A 15,265-nucleotide genomic window follows, 5' to 3' on the forward strand; every position below is an offset into this window, starting at 1 on the left:
CCCCCCTCCTCCCTTCCGACTGTCCCACTAGAACCCGATTTCATTCCCATTAAGAATCTCACCCGGTATTACCTCATTAGCATAGACAACCCAAGAGTTTCTTATCTATGGACTGTTTGCGCCGAGTGACTTGATAATCGACGTTAATTACCAATGAGAATCGATGTGTTTAATTAAGCTTGAAAAAAAATTCGAAATTCGTGAACCAAACACCGAAAAGCCATTGGAACCAACGTGAGCGAAAGAGAGAGAGAGAGAGTGATAGCTGCTAAGAGTGACAAGGAGAAAGAGGACGAAGGGTTAAAATGTAACGCTTGGATATATCTTTTTTAGGAATACGTCTGGCGGCCACGTGGCCGTTATTTATTTATTTATTTTATTCCAAGCCCAACCGACCGAGACGTCTAACCGAATTTATCCCCCCCGACCACCCATACTTCCATCTACACCACGTTCATCCGTCGTTTTAACTTCTCTCTCTCTCTCTCTCTCTCTCTCGCTCCGTCTTAAACAGTTTTATCTCGAGGCGCAACGTTAATTCTCGAATACGCGACAGAAATTACCAAAACAACGTTTCCTGGGTCTGGATTTTACTTTTTCATAAGCTTCGCCCGGCGTCCGCGGGTGGCGGTGGCGGCGCACCGCGCGCTTCATATTTTCACGCGACTTATTCAGCCTGTAAACAAGACCTTCGCGTATGGCAAGGAGCAGCCCCTCTGGAGGCCACTGCGGTATGTGTTGGCGGGTCTGGAAAATGGCCGATTAACGAACAGATCCGCAAGTTTTAAATGGGAAGATACGTATTTCGTAGAGGGCGCCAGCAGTCGCGAACGTATACGCGTGTAGAGACGATTCGTCGGCTGGTACGTTTCGAGCGTTTATACACAATTTACAGGTTGGTATATATATATATATATGATTCATGCAGAAATTATATATACCAGTGTAGTGCGAGCGGGTGAAGATAGTAGAGAGAAGTCGCTGGCGTACGTATTCTCCGGGGAGAATAAACCAAGGAGGCCGTCCTGCAAGTTGGCGAGGCCCTGTTTATCTATTTGTTTATTTAACAGCAGCATTCCAGCGCGGAGGCAAAAGGTAAAGAGTTAGAATGGAGAAGTGGGACTAGGGGGATTCCCCCACGGCTACGGGGCAGTCTGTAAACTCGCGGTCTACGGGTCGGAGGAGACTCTGTGTGTCCGCAGCTTATTTGTCACGTCGGCCGACCGCGTTGCCGCAAGGAGACCCCGTCGCACGAACCAAGAGACCTAGGTTAGGGGTCGAAGGCTCCGGGTACTGGCCTCTGACTGCTGCCGTTACGGATTTCGTTGTGGGACAAGCTTAAGTCAGGTCATAGACGTTGAATCGAATGTAGCCAGGCGTGACACCTTATCGGAGAAATTACCACGTCCGAATTTAACCCCAAAAACAAGGCTGAACGTCCTGGACCCGTCCCCGTCGACTTCATGACAATATCCATAAAGCGCATTGCACGGGCCTACTCGATCGAACCGGAAAGAAAACAACCCTTGAAATTTAGAGGTAAAAAAAAAAATTATGAACAAAAATTTTCTTCTCCCCAATTCACACCTCGGGTATTCCTATGGCATTTATTGCGCCGTTAATTCGTCCGACACCCTGTACAATCGATGGGGGGGCTTGGGACCGGCCGCCGCGTTAGGTACAGAGAGTAAAAATGAACGGCGGTATCGGACAATGACCAAAGCGTAAAGCCTGTTAGGTGGGGGGGTCGCAGAGGTTTGAGTTCAGTTCAGTGGGTGCACGGTCGCGGTACCCGGGGTGGGGTGGGGGGTAGAGACGAAAGGAGGACGAAGGGTGGAATTATCGATCGCTCGTTGAAAACGACAGATGCGAATGACGTGCCTGACACGCGCACACATCTCCCCCACTGACACGTGCTCGTGGTGTGCACATATGTTTATATAATACAGATACACGTAGACGATAGCTCAGGTTGCAGCGTATCCGGGGTGTCGTGTGACACAATCCACCCCTCGAGGTTCTGATTCGTACTTCACGAATCGAGTACAGCGACTCGAAGAGCCGGGACGAATCTATACATAGCTAAGAGCCGTCGGACGAATCTCGCCTGAGATTTCATATCCGCGAGTCGCGAAACACGTGCGGACAGATTCTAGGCAGGGTCAAGCGCATCGTGTGACACCGGCTTTGCCGTACAACTCAAACGGACGGGTCACGTGTCGTCTGGTGAATTTCGATTAGCCAGATAACAATGAATTCAATAGCACAGAGAGCCAAGTGACAATTAACGTTAAAGATTTTACCCGACAATTCGTCCCGTACGAAACGTCGATTGACAGACAACAATGCGATCCCGCGTGTTAATTTTTTTATTTTCCTCAAAAATATCATCGACCGCCCTTAATAGAAATTGACGTGATAATTCAGCGAAGACACGGCGCGAGTAATTGCGAGAAGCCGCAAAAGTCGCGGTACGCCCCTGGGAGAAGGGGTTCAAGGGGAGGGTGCTGGGTTCGTATTTCCCGGTAGCAGGAAGTGGTTGGCCAATGGCGTGAAAAAAAAAAAAAAAGAAAAAAAAAAGCGCATTGACGATGACGGATGAGGGGTGGGTGGTGAGGGGGACCACGGTACCGCGATAGCCAGGGGCGTGAAGGGCAGGGCGACAGAAGGGGGAAGGTCGTGGCCGGAAGAAGAGAGAAAGAGACAGAGAAGTTGAGACGTGAGAGAAAAAAAAATCAAAGCAAACCAAAGAAAAAAAATATATATATATATATAGACTCACGCATTTACTACGGGGGTCCCCCGTAGACGTCGGTTAGACGTCTGGCATGCCGATCGTAGGGGTGAAGTCTGGCGTGCGCGAGAAAAATTTTCTAAAACACATTCATTATCGCCGACGAGATGTTAATGACTTTTTAATGAGAGCCTCGAAGCAGCCACGGGACTGACGTAGCTGTGGCGTTAGGGTTCCTGAATTGTCGGTATAGGGGTATGTGGGCGAGGGCGACCGGGAGGGTGGAGGAGGACGAGGGGGGGGGGGGTCGTTTGACCTTTTTCCTTTGGCACGGAAACTCACTTAGAGAGAGGGGAAGTTCAAAAAAAAAAGATGAAAAAAAAAAAAGAGTTGGTTAAAGTACGAGAAAATTGTAAAGAGGGGGCAAGGGGGGTGGTATGCAAGGATAGTACGGCCCTGACCCGAGGCACCGCGCACGTGTTAATAATCAGTTTGTACCGTTTGGTTCATCCTATGGAAACTACCCTTAATACCGTCCCCCCCCCCTCCCCCAACGCCGACCCTTTCGAATTACGAAGCTTCGCGTAATATTTACATAAGGGCAAAAAAACATTCCCCGCGCGGACGATTTAACCGTACTTCAAAATCAGCCCTTGCCCGAGTTCGAGCCTTAGCGAGGGTTGCGTTTTATCTTTTTTTTTTTTTTTTTGGACCCTTTCAGCCCCGCTTCTTTGTATCGTTACCTGCGGCAATGGGGGACGTTACATTTTTTTGCCTTCGTTTAAAGCGCCCAGGGATATGCACAAGAGTGTGTGAGAGAGAGAGAGAGAGAGAGAGAGAGAGAGAGAGAGAGAGCGCGTACGGAAAAAGTTCAAGCAGCGCGGAAGAGAAGGGATGAGAAAATAATAAACAACCACGTGACTGGTGGATGCTGGACGAATTATACAGGACGGCGCACCACGCGTGTCCGTGAAGATATTTTTAAAGCGTGCGTGAGAAAACGAAGGGCGACTGAGAGGGTAACAAGAAGTGCTGGTGGAGGAAGAGAGACGCGGGATAACAGGGCACCGGAGGGGAGGGCTGGCCACGTGCAACTTTCACCATATACAGAGCAGACCCGAGACTTCCTGGGGCCCGGTCGAGATCCAAAAACTGTACGTCCCCTCGGAACGAAAACTAATTACGTCTTTTCTTAAGCGCGCGCACTACGCGAGACCCCGCGACACCGCAGAGAGTCATGTACTAAACGATACGGTAAGAATCCCATGGGAACCGAAATCGCCTAAGTTACGGCGTACGATAACCACGTGATAGCCACGCGAGCCGATATGGGACACTGGATAGGGCCCCGAGTAAAATTTGCCTGCGAGCGAGGAACGACGGAATTTTTATTCCAAAAGAAAAAAAAGATTGAGGCTAAAGCACGCTGTTACATTTTTTTGTCCCACCCTGTCTCGCAATTCCCCATCCAACGCCACCCCCACCCCACCCCCACCCCCAAACGCTATTACCGTACGGGTTCGTTCTCCTTCATTCGGGTTCTCGGGTTTTGCACGCGTCTCCCCTCTTTCCCATAGACAGAAGAAGGAAAAAAAAAAGAAAGCGCGAGAACGTAGGAAAAAGCGGTGCTACAGCGAGCGAGAGAGAGAGAGAGAGAGAGAGAGAGAGAGAGAGAGAGAGAGAGAGCTACTACGAAAAAAAGAAAAAAAAAGAAACGAGAGCCCTTCAACCCTTAAATGCCAACAAGGTGTGGCATTGAAATAGTCGAGCACACTCAGAAATTTCTTGCTGAAAAAGTACGCGAGAACCCAACCGTGCGAGGATCAACCGTTAAATCGGATTGGTGTGAAGATAGCTGGTAAAAAGAAAATCGTTAAAATCCAAAACGACTGCTAGTGCCAATTTACGTAAAAAAGAAAAAAAAAACTAACATCCCCCTTCGCCCAACGTAACTCATAAATATCGCGTCACGATATTCAGCGAGTCTCTAGCAGTCGTCGGGAGATAGCGTCCGAAGAAAACAATGAAAAAAAAAAATTCCCTAGGGGACAAAACCAGCAAGGGAAAAATTTTATATTCACCGTTAGCGCCCAGAATCGAAAGTGAGACACGAGACTCGCAGGTGAGAATAATATTTCACCGCTGCCAACCGTACGGATCGAAACGCCTACGAGCACGTGATAAAGGGTTGGTACGCACAAAACACCCTAAAGAATCGGTTGGGGATGAGACTCAGGGTGTCCAAAGGGCGATTCGTAACACTGCCTGAGAATGTACACAGTCCTACCAACTCGACGCGGAGACAGTAACGTTACGGGGAGTGAACGCAACTCGCAACGCCGTGGTCAAGTGTCGAGTGACAGGAGGGGCGATCCGGCAGTGGCTGCCAGCGTGACAACAAAAGAGCCAGGCAGTTCAAGTTATGCGTTAAGACCAGATAGAGAGAGAGATATAGAGAGAGAGAGAGAAGAAATATAACCTTCTAGGGATGCCGAAAACACTATATCGACGACCGCTCGACACGACGGGACAACGGCTTACAATTATATACACAGAGAGTACAAGCCGATAGCGCTGTATAAATGACCAGGAGCGATTGCGTAATCGAGGATTAAAAATATCACTAGACGATACGAAGGCCTACGAAAACAATTCCCTATGGGGTTTTCAAAAGGAAATAAAGAGGATACGACAGTCGGTACGGCTTTACCGAAAATACCGATGATACGTACGAATACAGGCGGTGCCCCAACATTTTTCCAGGGCTCGTACGAGGCTAGTGACGTCATTAGGGGGAAAAAAAAAGAACGTGCAAATGGCGGCTTCCACGAGCATCGTGCTTCATTATGCACGTGCGCCAGACTTTGCTTGTGCAGACTCGTAAAAGCCGATTCTCCGTAGCGCCCGCCCACCCCTGCCAATTTCACTTGGGCATCAGGTAAAAATATCGGAGGCCGTCGTGTCACGTGCTCAACGGCTAAACTTCCCGGCGTGCACTGGGACTGGACTAAGTGGGTGGGACGAGGAATGACAGGGTTTAGAAGCAAAACTGAAGCGAGGTTATAAGGCGAGACAATATATATATATATACACATAGATAGACACGTATATCTTACAAGCCTAACGTATAAGCTTGACTCATAAAGTGACAAAAATACATATCCCATATATTCTTCATGCATGTACCTACGTGACAATTGTATCTTGAGAGTTTCATTTCCTTCCGTGCAAATAATTGTCAGTGTCCATAAGGCTGATCCTCGACCCGAGTTAACGTAAGCCGAGACAACAGAGGAGGGAGGTGGCGTTAAGGTAGCAAGGAGGAGCTGAGACGAGGGGCAATGCACGGTGCATCGACTGTATTATTTTTCAAAAGAGATCAATCAGTGAATGGCGTCGGGCGGGATCAATGGGACGCCATTGTGTGCGCGTGTGCTGCAGCTGCAGCTGGCACTCGAGTGAAAACTGTTAATATTTTCCGAGGGAGATCATGAGCTTTTTTTTTTTTAATGAAAGAAAAGACTAAATTTTTTTATTCAACCCCTTAAGGTTTTCCGTCATTCCTCAAGGGTCGAAAAAGTATTCGATCCAACTAACGATGTTACAAGTATTGCCGCAAGTGATAACGACGATAAAGGCTAGCCGGTAAGGAAAAATTTGAATTTGCCTCGACGTTCGGATACGTCTGGTTTTCCTGTAGTAGTTGACCGGATAGACGGATAAAAAAGAAAGATGGCGACGTTTACTTGACACTGTCGGATGACGCAGCGTGCACTTTAAATCTAATTGCTACTCGATTGCCAGCGTAACGTTCACGCGGAGGGAATCGATTAATATCGAGAAGGATCACCGGGTATATCGATGTTCCGTGTAACCCGTGACGCGGGACCGATAACGTCCGGAGGTAGTCAAATGAGAGTACGGGGCTCGTCATTCCTAACGAATGAAGGGGGGATCGAGGGGGCGGGAGGGGAGGGCGCCGGTAGATTCACCTTGGACGTGGGTTGAGGTTAGTGGAGTGCATTTTTTCCCAGGCGCGAGTAACGTGTGCATTCGAAGGAAAAAAGAAAAAAATATTGTTAACCCCCCTCTTCCTTAGGCGAGATAGCCGCGTCATGGGTTTTGACAGAGTTATCGTTGGAACACGGATAAATAATTATCGGAGGACTGGGGGAGGGAGGGAGAGGGTAGGGGGGGGGGCAAGGCAAAAAAACAAGAAAAGACCAGAGAAACGTGGAATAAGAGCAAGTAATTCAAAATGGAGACAGACTGAATGATTGATTGTTTGTTTCTGTGAGGGGGGATAGGGTGAGTGGCAGGGTTGAGAAAGGGGGAAAGGGGGAGAGAGAGAGAGAGACTCGAAATGAGATTAAAAATGAATTATAAATAGCGTAACCGGTGAGTTCAGCTGGAAGTTCATCGGAACGAGAAACTACATTGAAACAGCGGAACGCTGGAAGTGGACTAGGGAAATTCTTGAGACACGAAAAATATTGTGCAAACGATGTTTTTCTTTTATCCGGCTGTTTCACTTATTCAATCCTCCGTCCTTGTCTTACTCATAGCTCTTTCGCTCTCGTCCATTTATTTCCATCCTCGATTGCGCTCAGTCAGTTTACTCTCTCCCTCTCTCTCTCTCTCTCTCTCACACACAAACATTCTCGCACTTTCCTCCCTCTATCTGTCTCACGCTGATATCCCAGGCCTACGTAGAAATGCTAAGCGCGAAGTCCAGAGGGCAAAAAAATACCAGACACCTAATTAACGGACATTCAAAAAGATTCTTCACGTGGACTCGAGTGTCGACTGGAGTCGCTGGCATTAAATGGGGTTGGCGGTAGGAGGAGGAGGAGGAGGAGGAGGAGAGGGGAGGCAGGGGGGAGACGACAATTGTTGAAAATTTATCCGTGAATGTCTGCGTCCCTGCCCCAGGAGAACAAGGAGTGATCGAGAAGGAAGCGAGAAAAAAAATGTCATTTGAGACAGTTTCATTGAAGTAAATTAATGTTTCACGGGTCGGGAGACGAAGGAGGGGGCCCCATCCGTGAGATCTGGGAATTACGAGCGACGATCTCGAAGGACGGAAATTCTCGTCAGATTTGTCTTGACGGCCACTACTCGATTTGGTAAGAATCTTCCCAGTGGCGCCTTCGGTGCCACTTCGGAACTACTGTCTGCCCCGTCTTAGACTTTTGGTTGTGTCTCGAAGCTACGCGCGTGATTGGAAGTCAAAAATGAGAAATTCGTGTAATCTAAAGGGCAAAATGAAAAATGTTCAAGTACACTTTTACCTTACTTTTTATCGAGGACCACGACCACGCTATTGGTATGCGGTCGTATGTGGACACCCTGTGTATGTACGTTGGTACGAGTGGCCGGTACGGTATAACGTAGAATGGGAACTGTGATTAGCGTGGCAATGGGTATAAAAGTGGATGAAAGTCCCTACGAATTAAGAGACAATAATTCGGTAAGACCAGCATCCGGCCAATCGATGTACCATTAGTCATTCTATGGCCGCTGCTGAGATCTTCGAGCGAGAGAGACGAAGATAAAGCAAAGACGTACGAGAGAGTGGGAAAAAAAAAGAGGTCTCCGACAAAGACACAAATTCCCTTTGAAGCCGAGAGAATTCACCGACTCTTTAAGGAATCGCCAGGTAGCGTGAGTTATCCCTAAATCTAGGGATATTTTCACTGCCCATCCAATCCCTAATTCCTTTCTCGCGTCATGAAATTCCCTACGCCGATTACATGCTTTTTATCAAATATTCCTATGTGTATAGCAAAGTGCCCATAAGCCACCGGGAACATCCGATAATGTTACGATCGCATTGTCGAACTAGTAATAATAACAATAGCATTGAAGGGAGGAAGCTTAAAAAAAAAAAAAACTTTACCTGACATATATTGCCACGGTAATTATTCGTTCAGTGATTGTTGATCGTGGAAGCTCGAACAATGGCTGACGATCAAGTGGTGGTTAGGAAAAAGTTGGCAACGTTTTTCAAAACCCAACGCGAATACATAAGGGTGATCGATAATGGCCGCCCTTCCTCAAAACTTCAGACCTCCATGCGCCCCCTTGGTTATTTTAGTTACAGCACATACAGCGATACAAGTCTGTACCGGCAATGGGCAGATGCTGTTATTTCGATAGAATAGCCATACGTGCCCGAGAAACAAAGAAATGGAGATAGCACATTTTTTTCGAGGATAAAAAAATTGACGCAGTCTCCCAATATCTGATTCTAATCGTCTCGGATTTTATCGAGTGGAAATTCAGTGCAATTCAACGGCAATTGGATCTTATCAGTGAGTGAAATGGAGTGAATGATAAGACATCCCAGAGATGTTGTTACATGCCCAGTATAGAAAATTGATAATATAACCCGATAGCATTTTAGTGTATATAAAAAAATCTATTCAAATTTCAACACGATAAGCCGAACACGGACTTGCCTTCTCACAATTTCTTTTTTTGTTCCCCTCGATCGTCTAGACAGTTTCAAACAATTTTGTTTCAGGTTACTCGAAGCAAAGTGAAAATCCTCTTTGCGTCCAAGAGCTATCAGAAATGGCTAATTATTTTCTTGCAGCCACTGAATTTCTCTTTCTTGTGTTATTGGTATGTCGGTTTTTTTCTTCATATTGTCCTTTTTCAGACTGCAGAACAAAGTACCGGCTTTTTGCCGTGTAATTTTTCTTTGGTAATTCTAAAAGCACGACACTACTTCAATTAATGGTAAATCATAGCACCGTACAGACAGCTATGAAAAGTGATAGAATCAGTTCAGACCGAGACTAAGGATTGTAATGAACGTCAATAAAAAAATACACGTGGCTCTTGGTTAGGTTTAGAGTGACGTTTCTTTGAAGGAACAAAAGAAAAACATACCGTCGACCCACGCCGCTCTAGGTAAATCGAGTAAAATGAAAGAACGTATAAAACTTGCAATTACAATCAGCCAATGTAACATCTGATAAACAGTATCTAAAAGTATCAACAGTATCTTCCTGGCAGATAGACAAAACAAAACGTGGCACGTATCTCAGAAGGAATATAAAGTAATATTACTCGGTAACCTTATAGACAAAAAGATTAACTCACATGAGATAGGATCCTTGGGTATATCGCTGGGTGGGAAGCCCTGTGCCTCGAAGTAGGGCCTGACAGCATCACACTTGAGTCTTGCAGCGTTCGTCGTCGCGACGCTCAGCGTCACAAGCACGCACAGGAGGATTGACGGAGCACTCATAATCACACACAAAAATTGTATCGAAGTAACACACTTAAGTCTAAAGTTACACGTTTAGGTACACATTCGCGTTTTCGTCGGCTAATAAATACAGCGTGTCGAAGGAAACGTAGCAGGACGCTTGTATACTTAATCCTATCAGAATGCTAGCCGTGGTGGCAGTGGCTAAAAAGAACGTGGAGCGGAGGCAACCGCGCGATCCTCTCCCCACGTACTCAGGAGACGGACTGAGCGTTTACGACGGGTACAGGGTCGGTTCCAGTGCGCATGCGCACTCAAGTACCAAGGCCCCTGAGGCATTGTGGGTAAAATCTCCTTCTACACCATCGCTTCGCATCTTTGAATCTCTGCGCTGAACTTTCACGTGGTGCTTGTGGTAGTTTGTTTTATAATACGGACAGAGTGCAATGGCGAAATAATGAAGGCCAAATGACGAAACGATATGTGTACTATACCCAAATGATTTTTCAATTACAATTTTAGATAACGCAATGGCGGCCACGTTTTAATTCGGGTGGCTCATCTTAGCATGGGATTAAAGAAGCCTCTGAACGTTTTTGATCTATTTTTCTTGTTCTCTCTCGCTTTCCGACGGGAAATTATGAAAGTTTATGTGCCCTCGGGGTAACTCTTGGGACATAAAACAAGTTCATTAAAGATTCAATTTTGGATGCACTTGACAGAATGAGACTGTGGAGATATATATGTTTACTTTTGCTTCTATCGTCTTGATAACTTATATGGTACCGCCTGACTCGCGGCTGCTGCATTAGATTTGATTAGGTATTTGAAAATTCATTGGAGATACGTGTACCTCTTTATCTATTATTGTGTGTGTTTGGAATTGTATATTCTGTAGAGTATTTATATATCTTTATCGTTCTAATTTATCATTGATTCAAGAGGAGTGACTCGTTGTTAAGCAAATTGATTAACGATTACTATGGAATGTATTTAGAGACAGGAAACGCGTTTACTTTATCAATACATTATATACTTTTGTGTGTGTATATATATATATGTCTTCACAGATAATATAAATTACATTTAACACTAATCGGACGGATTCAATTTGTACTACAGTGTATGTAGGTGAGCATAACATATACAACTTATCTTAATTAAAAAGTTGGAGTAATCTTGTGATCAAGATATACTAATTGTTGCATTATATAATACTGATTTACTGCAAATATTATTTAGTCGTTAAAAATCATATAAGGCCTTACTTATTGCGTGTAAATACAATATAGTTTTACGTAGTCAGACTATCGTCGCGTCGCCATTTCTTAAATATATGTTATGGTACTATGGCAAAGTGGGCAAGCATTGATATTAACAACGTCCCGTTCAGTGGCTGCGTAGTGTCTGCAAACAGTGCAGATCCAGGCTGTAGTCAGATCCATTAAAGGTTTTCCGGAAACGACGCAGGCCGGAAATCTGGATGAGCAATTGGGACATGCGACGCACCAATCAGGAACCATGGTTTCACAGTTGACACATTCGGTCCTGGAATTGCGAGAATCCTTAGGACTGTACTTAGTGAAGATACTTAATGCAAGATCTTCATAATCTTCTTTCTTGGACTCGGAGATCTTCTCTAGGGATTCAAGTTTTATAAAAGCCTTGGAGCAGGTTGCAAAAGCTCTATTGAGACAGCTGGACAATGCTAACAGACAATAAATGTCTTCTGAATCCAGAATATCCTCGTACTCCCTTAGCCTAAGAGATGTCTTCGTCGCAGCATCTGATTCTCCATTGTAAAGCTGTCTGTGAGCTAGAAGAAGAAAGTGGTAGGCTTCTGCACCGCGCCACGCTCTTTCGATAACCTTGGAATCTTCATTACTTTCAGTCAGACCCATCACCACGTTACTTCTGGTACCCTTGAGAGCTGGTGTATTCTTGATATGATCTTCTATGAGAAGAGCAGCCAGAACGTAAATCTTCTTTACCCTGAGAGGATTGCTTCTTTCCTTAGCTTTCTCTTCAGCTAACTTGAAGAGTAATTTTGCTGCTTCGAGATGGCAGTTTGCCTTCTTGTATAATTCTATAGCCTGAAGTCTCTTGCCATTTGATAAAAGATGCTCTGCATACTTATTTAATAAGTCCCCAATTTGGACCATCTTGTACGTTTTTGCCAAGTCCACAGCTTGGTCCCAGTGATTCAATCTAACACAAGTATCTACTGCTTGCTTAACGTCACCGTATTTTATATAAGCGTTTACTGCCTGGGGACACATACCCACGGAAGCCAGCATTCTTGCTACTGTCTTCAAGATTGGACTTTTGTCCGGAAGCTGATCCACAGTTGCTGCCAGTTCGTGGTAATCTTCTAGCTTGTAATGGCATTGTATAAGTCTTTCCAGATTTCGACCCTTCTCATAATACTCCCTGGCGCCATCCCAGTTCTGTCTCTCTGCAAAAAAGTCACCAATTTTGTTGAAAGCATGTTCCATCTGTTTATCGGAACCACCTATACCCATCTTCATGAGCTGCACCACCCGAAAGTAGTCGCCAAGCTTTTGTCTAAGAGAAATAGCCAGATCACGACGGTCCAAATTAAGATAAAGCTTTTCAGCTTCGTCGTAGTTACCCAGGAAGGCAGCAACTTCAGCGCGTTTCAGCTGATCATTATGAACGTTTTGTAGACGTTTAATGAACTGAATTCCTAGGTAATCTGTACAGCGTACCATTGAATTCTCAGCAGTTTCCAAGTCCAGTTGTTTCAGGGCAGATTCTGCCAATAGACGCCATAATCTAGGGTGAGGATTATCTTGGATGAAGTTATTGGCCTCCTTCAGACCAACTTTGGCTAGTAATTCTCTAGTATCTCTTAACGATTTCACTTCAAGGTCTAGGATGTGATCTGGTCTTGTGTCATCCGGATGTTGCATGAGATCATCTAATAGTACACATCTGATCTCTAAATCATGAAAGGAACAGATATATCCCGAACAAGATATTGGTTCCTCGGGATCTAAGCCACGTAGAACATACATCCTTGTCTTTTCCATGATTGCTAACAGAGTAGGATTATCCTGAGCCCAACACATTGCCCACACATCCTTTCTTTCAAATTTACTACAATCCTCATTATCACCAGATCCTTTCTGATTTTCAAAATCCAACATGGTCAGGATACCAGAAGTGTCTATTATGGAGGCTCTGGTGGAATTACAATTGACTGCCATTTTACATGGCCTCGCATTGGTGCTGTATCTATTTGTCAATGTAACTTGAGGTAACGAATAGCACTGTATCATTCCAGATTCTCTACCAACCAAGAGAATCTTCTCTGTAGAGCATATAGTACAAATAGGATCAACAGTAGCCTTAGTGTTCACAGGAGTTTCAAAAGTTCTATCTCTATCCAAGTCTTGTATGACTTCCGTAACACCTGTAGGAGTGTCATCCACATGGTAGATCCTGTCCCGTCGAGTTCTGCCAGCATTTAACGCAGAATTTCGTGGCGTTCGAAAGTTCCATAGAATAAAATTATTTTTAGAAGCTGCTATGACAGTATTACTTGTCATGGTTATCCATAGAGGTTCCAGGTCCAGGTACTTGGTGTCTATCGGAGTGGCTATGGTGTTACATACGATCAATGCAAATTGCTCCATTCCTTGATTAGCTTCATTTCTAGTTGCCAGGACACAGTGTTCTCCCTGAGAAGCGACGGAAATGAGAGAACGCACGTATTTTGTACAACAAGAATTATTAGTGGTGTTCCAGAAGATAACGCAGACGCCATCCTTCGTAATTCTCTCGTTGGCGAATACCACTGTGTTACTGAAGTAAGTCCACTTATAGTCCGGCCGTATATTTGCAAAGTAAATATGGGAGTCTACGGAGAGAGCTACCCTGAGCGATCCACCTTCCCAAGCACAACAGGTAACCTCTCTACCAGGAACTTTTAAAGTCCTCACGTGTTCACCAAATGGAGTGTAAAATTGTATAAAGTTAGTGTCCTTTTTTTCACCATTGGTTAATAATGGCAATAAACCAGTAACTGCTAGTAGGGATCCGCTGTTGTTCCAGGAACACCAAACAGCTGTCATTCCTGTTTCTACGACGACAGGGTTGTCATCACTCTCGTTTCTCATTAATTGTACTCTGCCACTTTGATAACAGATAGCCAGTGTTGGGCAGTCTAGGGCGACATAGCCATTCTTGCCATCATACCAATGGAGAGCTACGATAGTTTGTGTTTGTCCAGAATTTCCAAATATCGATGAGGGCTTCATAAGGAAAACACCTTGATTATCGTAGAGATGAACTTCACCTGTTTTCAGACCAAATAGTAAAAGTTTTCCATCCGGTGACCATTGTACTCCAGTCAGAGATGTATTCTTCAGTTCCTTTCCCCATATTCTGTTTCCATCGACAGACCCAACAATCACAGCACCATCCTCATACACGATGCAAATTTTTTGACCATCGGAACTCCAGGACATTCCTTTAACCACAGACTTATTCCGATTATTGATCATTTCTTCATACCAGGATCCTTTGTAAAGCATCCACACTATTATAACACCATGCTGATCACTCGATGTTAATTTTTGATGCTCCTCGTTCCAGGTAACCACTTGTACATGTCCATTATGACCTTCCAATGTTTGATTCATGCTCAAGTTACTTGCTGCAGCCAGACCTCTTGTTTTCCCATCACTACTAGGACCGCTTGTATTCGATTCAACTCTAAGGACTTTCAAAAGACCATCCTCTCCTCCTACAGCAATGAATCCCTGTCTCTGATTCCATGCTATACAATTCAGGCGAAAGTTGTTCGGTATAGCAATCTTTTTGCTTAAATACACAAACATTTTTGTGCACAGCTAAGAGCTGTTAATCGTAGTCCACAATTAATACAATGAACTCTGACAATAATCCTACCACTATTACAAAATTGCATTCAATTCAAACGTATGACATATCAAGCTAAAGTAATTGTTTCAATAATTTCTTCTGAGTAGAATTTAACACATTGGCAGCTTAAATTTTTGTTACCAATAAAATTCATTATATACGCAAAGTCAAATTATCCGTTCCATAGTATAATGACAATGTTAAGTCGTGAATATTACTTCTGTCAGAAAATAATGGAACAAACAGCCATATTTGTTTATACCGCGGGTACATTCACATATTCGCAAACAGCGTATACAATTATAGAGTCCCTCTAGTAAGAGTCCGGCCAACATCCGGAAGGGACGCCATATTAAAGGCTTGTTTGGCGCCACCATGACACTTATTAGCTCAAAATCGCTCAT

General features: G+C 44.7%; 2 protein-coding genes across 2 annotated transcripts in view; both read right to left on the reverse strand.

The window, feature by feature from the left end:
- Positions 1-10,226, reverse strand: part of LOC107268308 (glypican-6) — a 51,189-nt gene extending 40,963 nt beyond the window's left edge. The window contains exon 1 of the mRNA XM_015740955.2: positions 9,845-10,226. Coding sequence (XP_015596441.1) covers positions 9,845-9,992 — 148 coding nt within the window. The 5' untranslated portion in view covers positions 9,993-10,226. The remainder of the gene's footprint in view (positions 1-9,844) is intronic.
- A 284-nt stretch (positions 10,227-10,510) lies between these two features.
- On the reverse strand, positions 10,511-15,175 carry LOC107268306 (WD repeat-containing protein 35). The gene has a single exon (XM_015740948.2). The coding sequence runs from the start codon at positions 14,816-14,818 to the stop codon at positions 11,282-11,284; it is 3,537 nt and encodes a 1,178-aa protein (XP_015596434.1). The 5' UTR covers positions 14,819-15,175; the 3' UTR covers positions 10,511-11,281.
- Positions 15,176-15,265: the final 90 nt, after the last annotated feature.

The sequence above is a fragment of the Cephus cinctus genome, unplaced genomic scaffold (genome assembly GCF_000341935.2).
Source record: "Cephus cinctus unplaced genomic scaffold, Ccin1 Ccin1_scaffold0515, whole genome shotgun sequence".
NCBI classification, from domain to species: Eukaryota; Metazoa; Arthropoda; class Insecta; order Hymenoptera; family Cephidae; genus Cephus; species Cephus cinctus.

Coding starts and splice junctions, on each gene's coding strand:
- LOC107268306 (XM_015740948.2), bottom strand. CDS start 14,818: ATGTTTGTGTATTTAAGCAAAAAGATTGCTATACCGAACAACTTTCGC.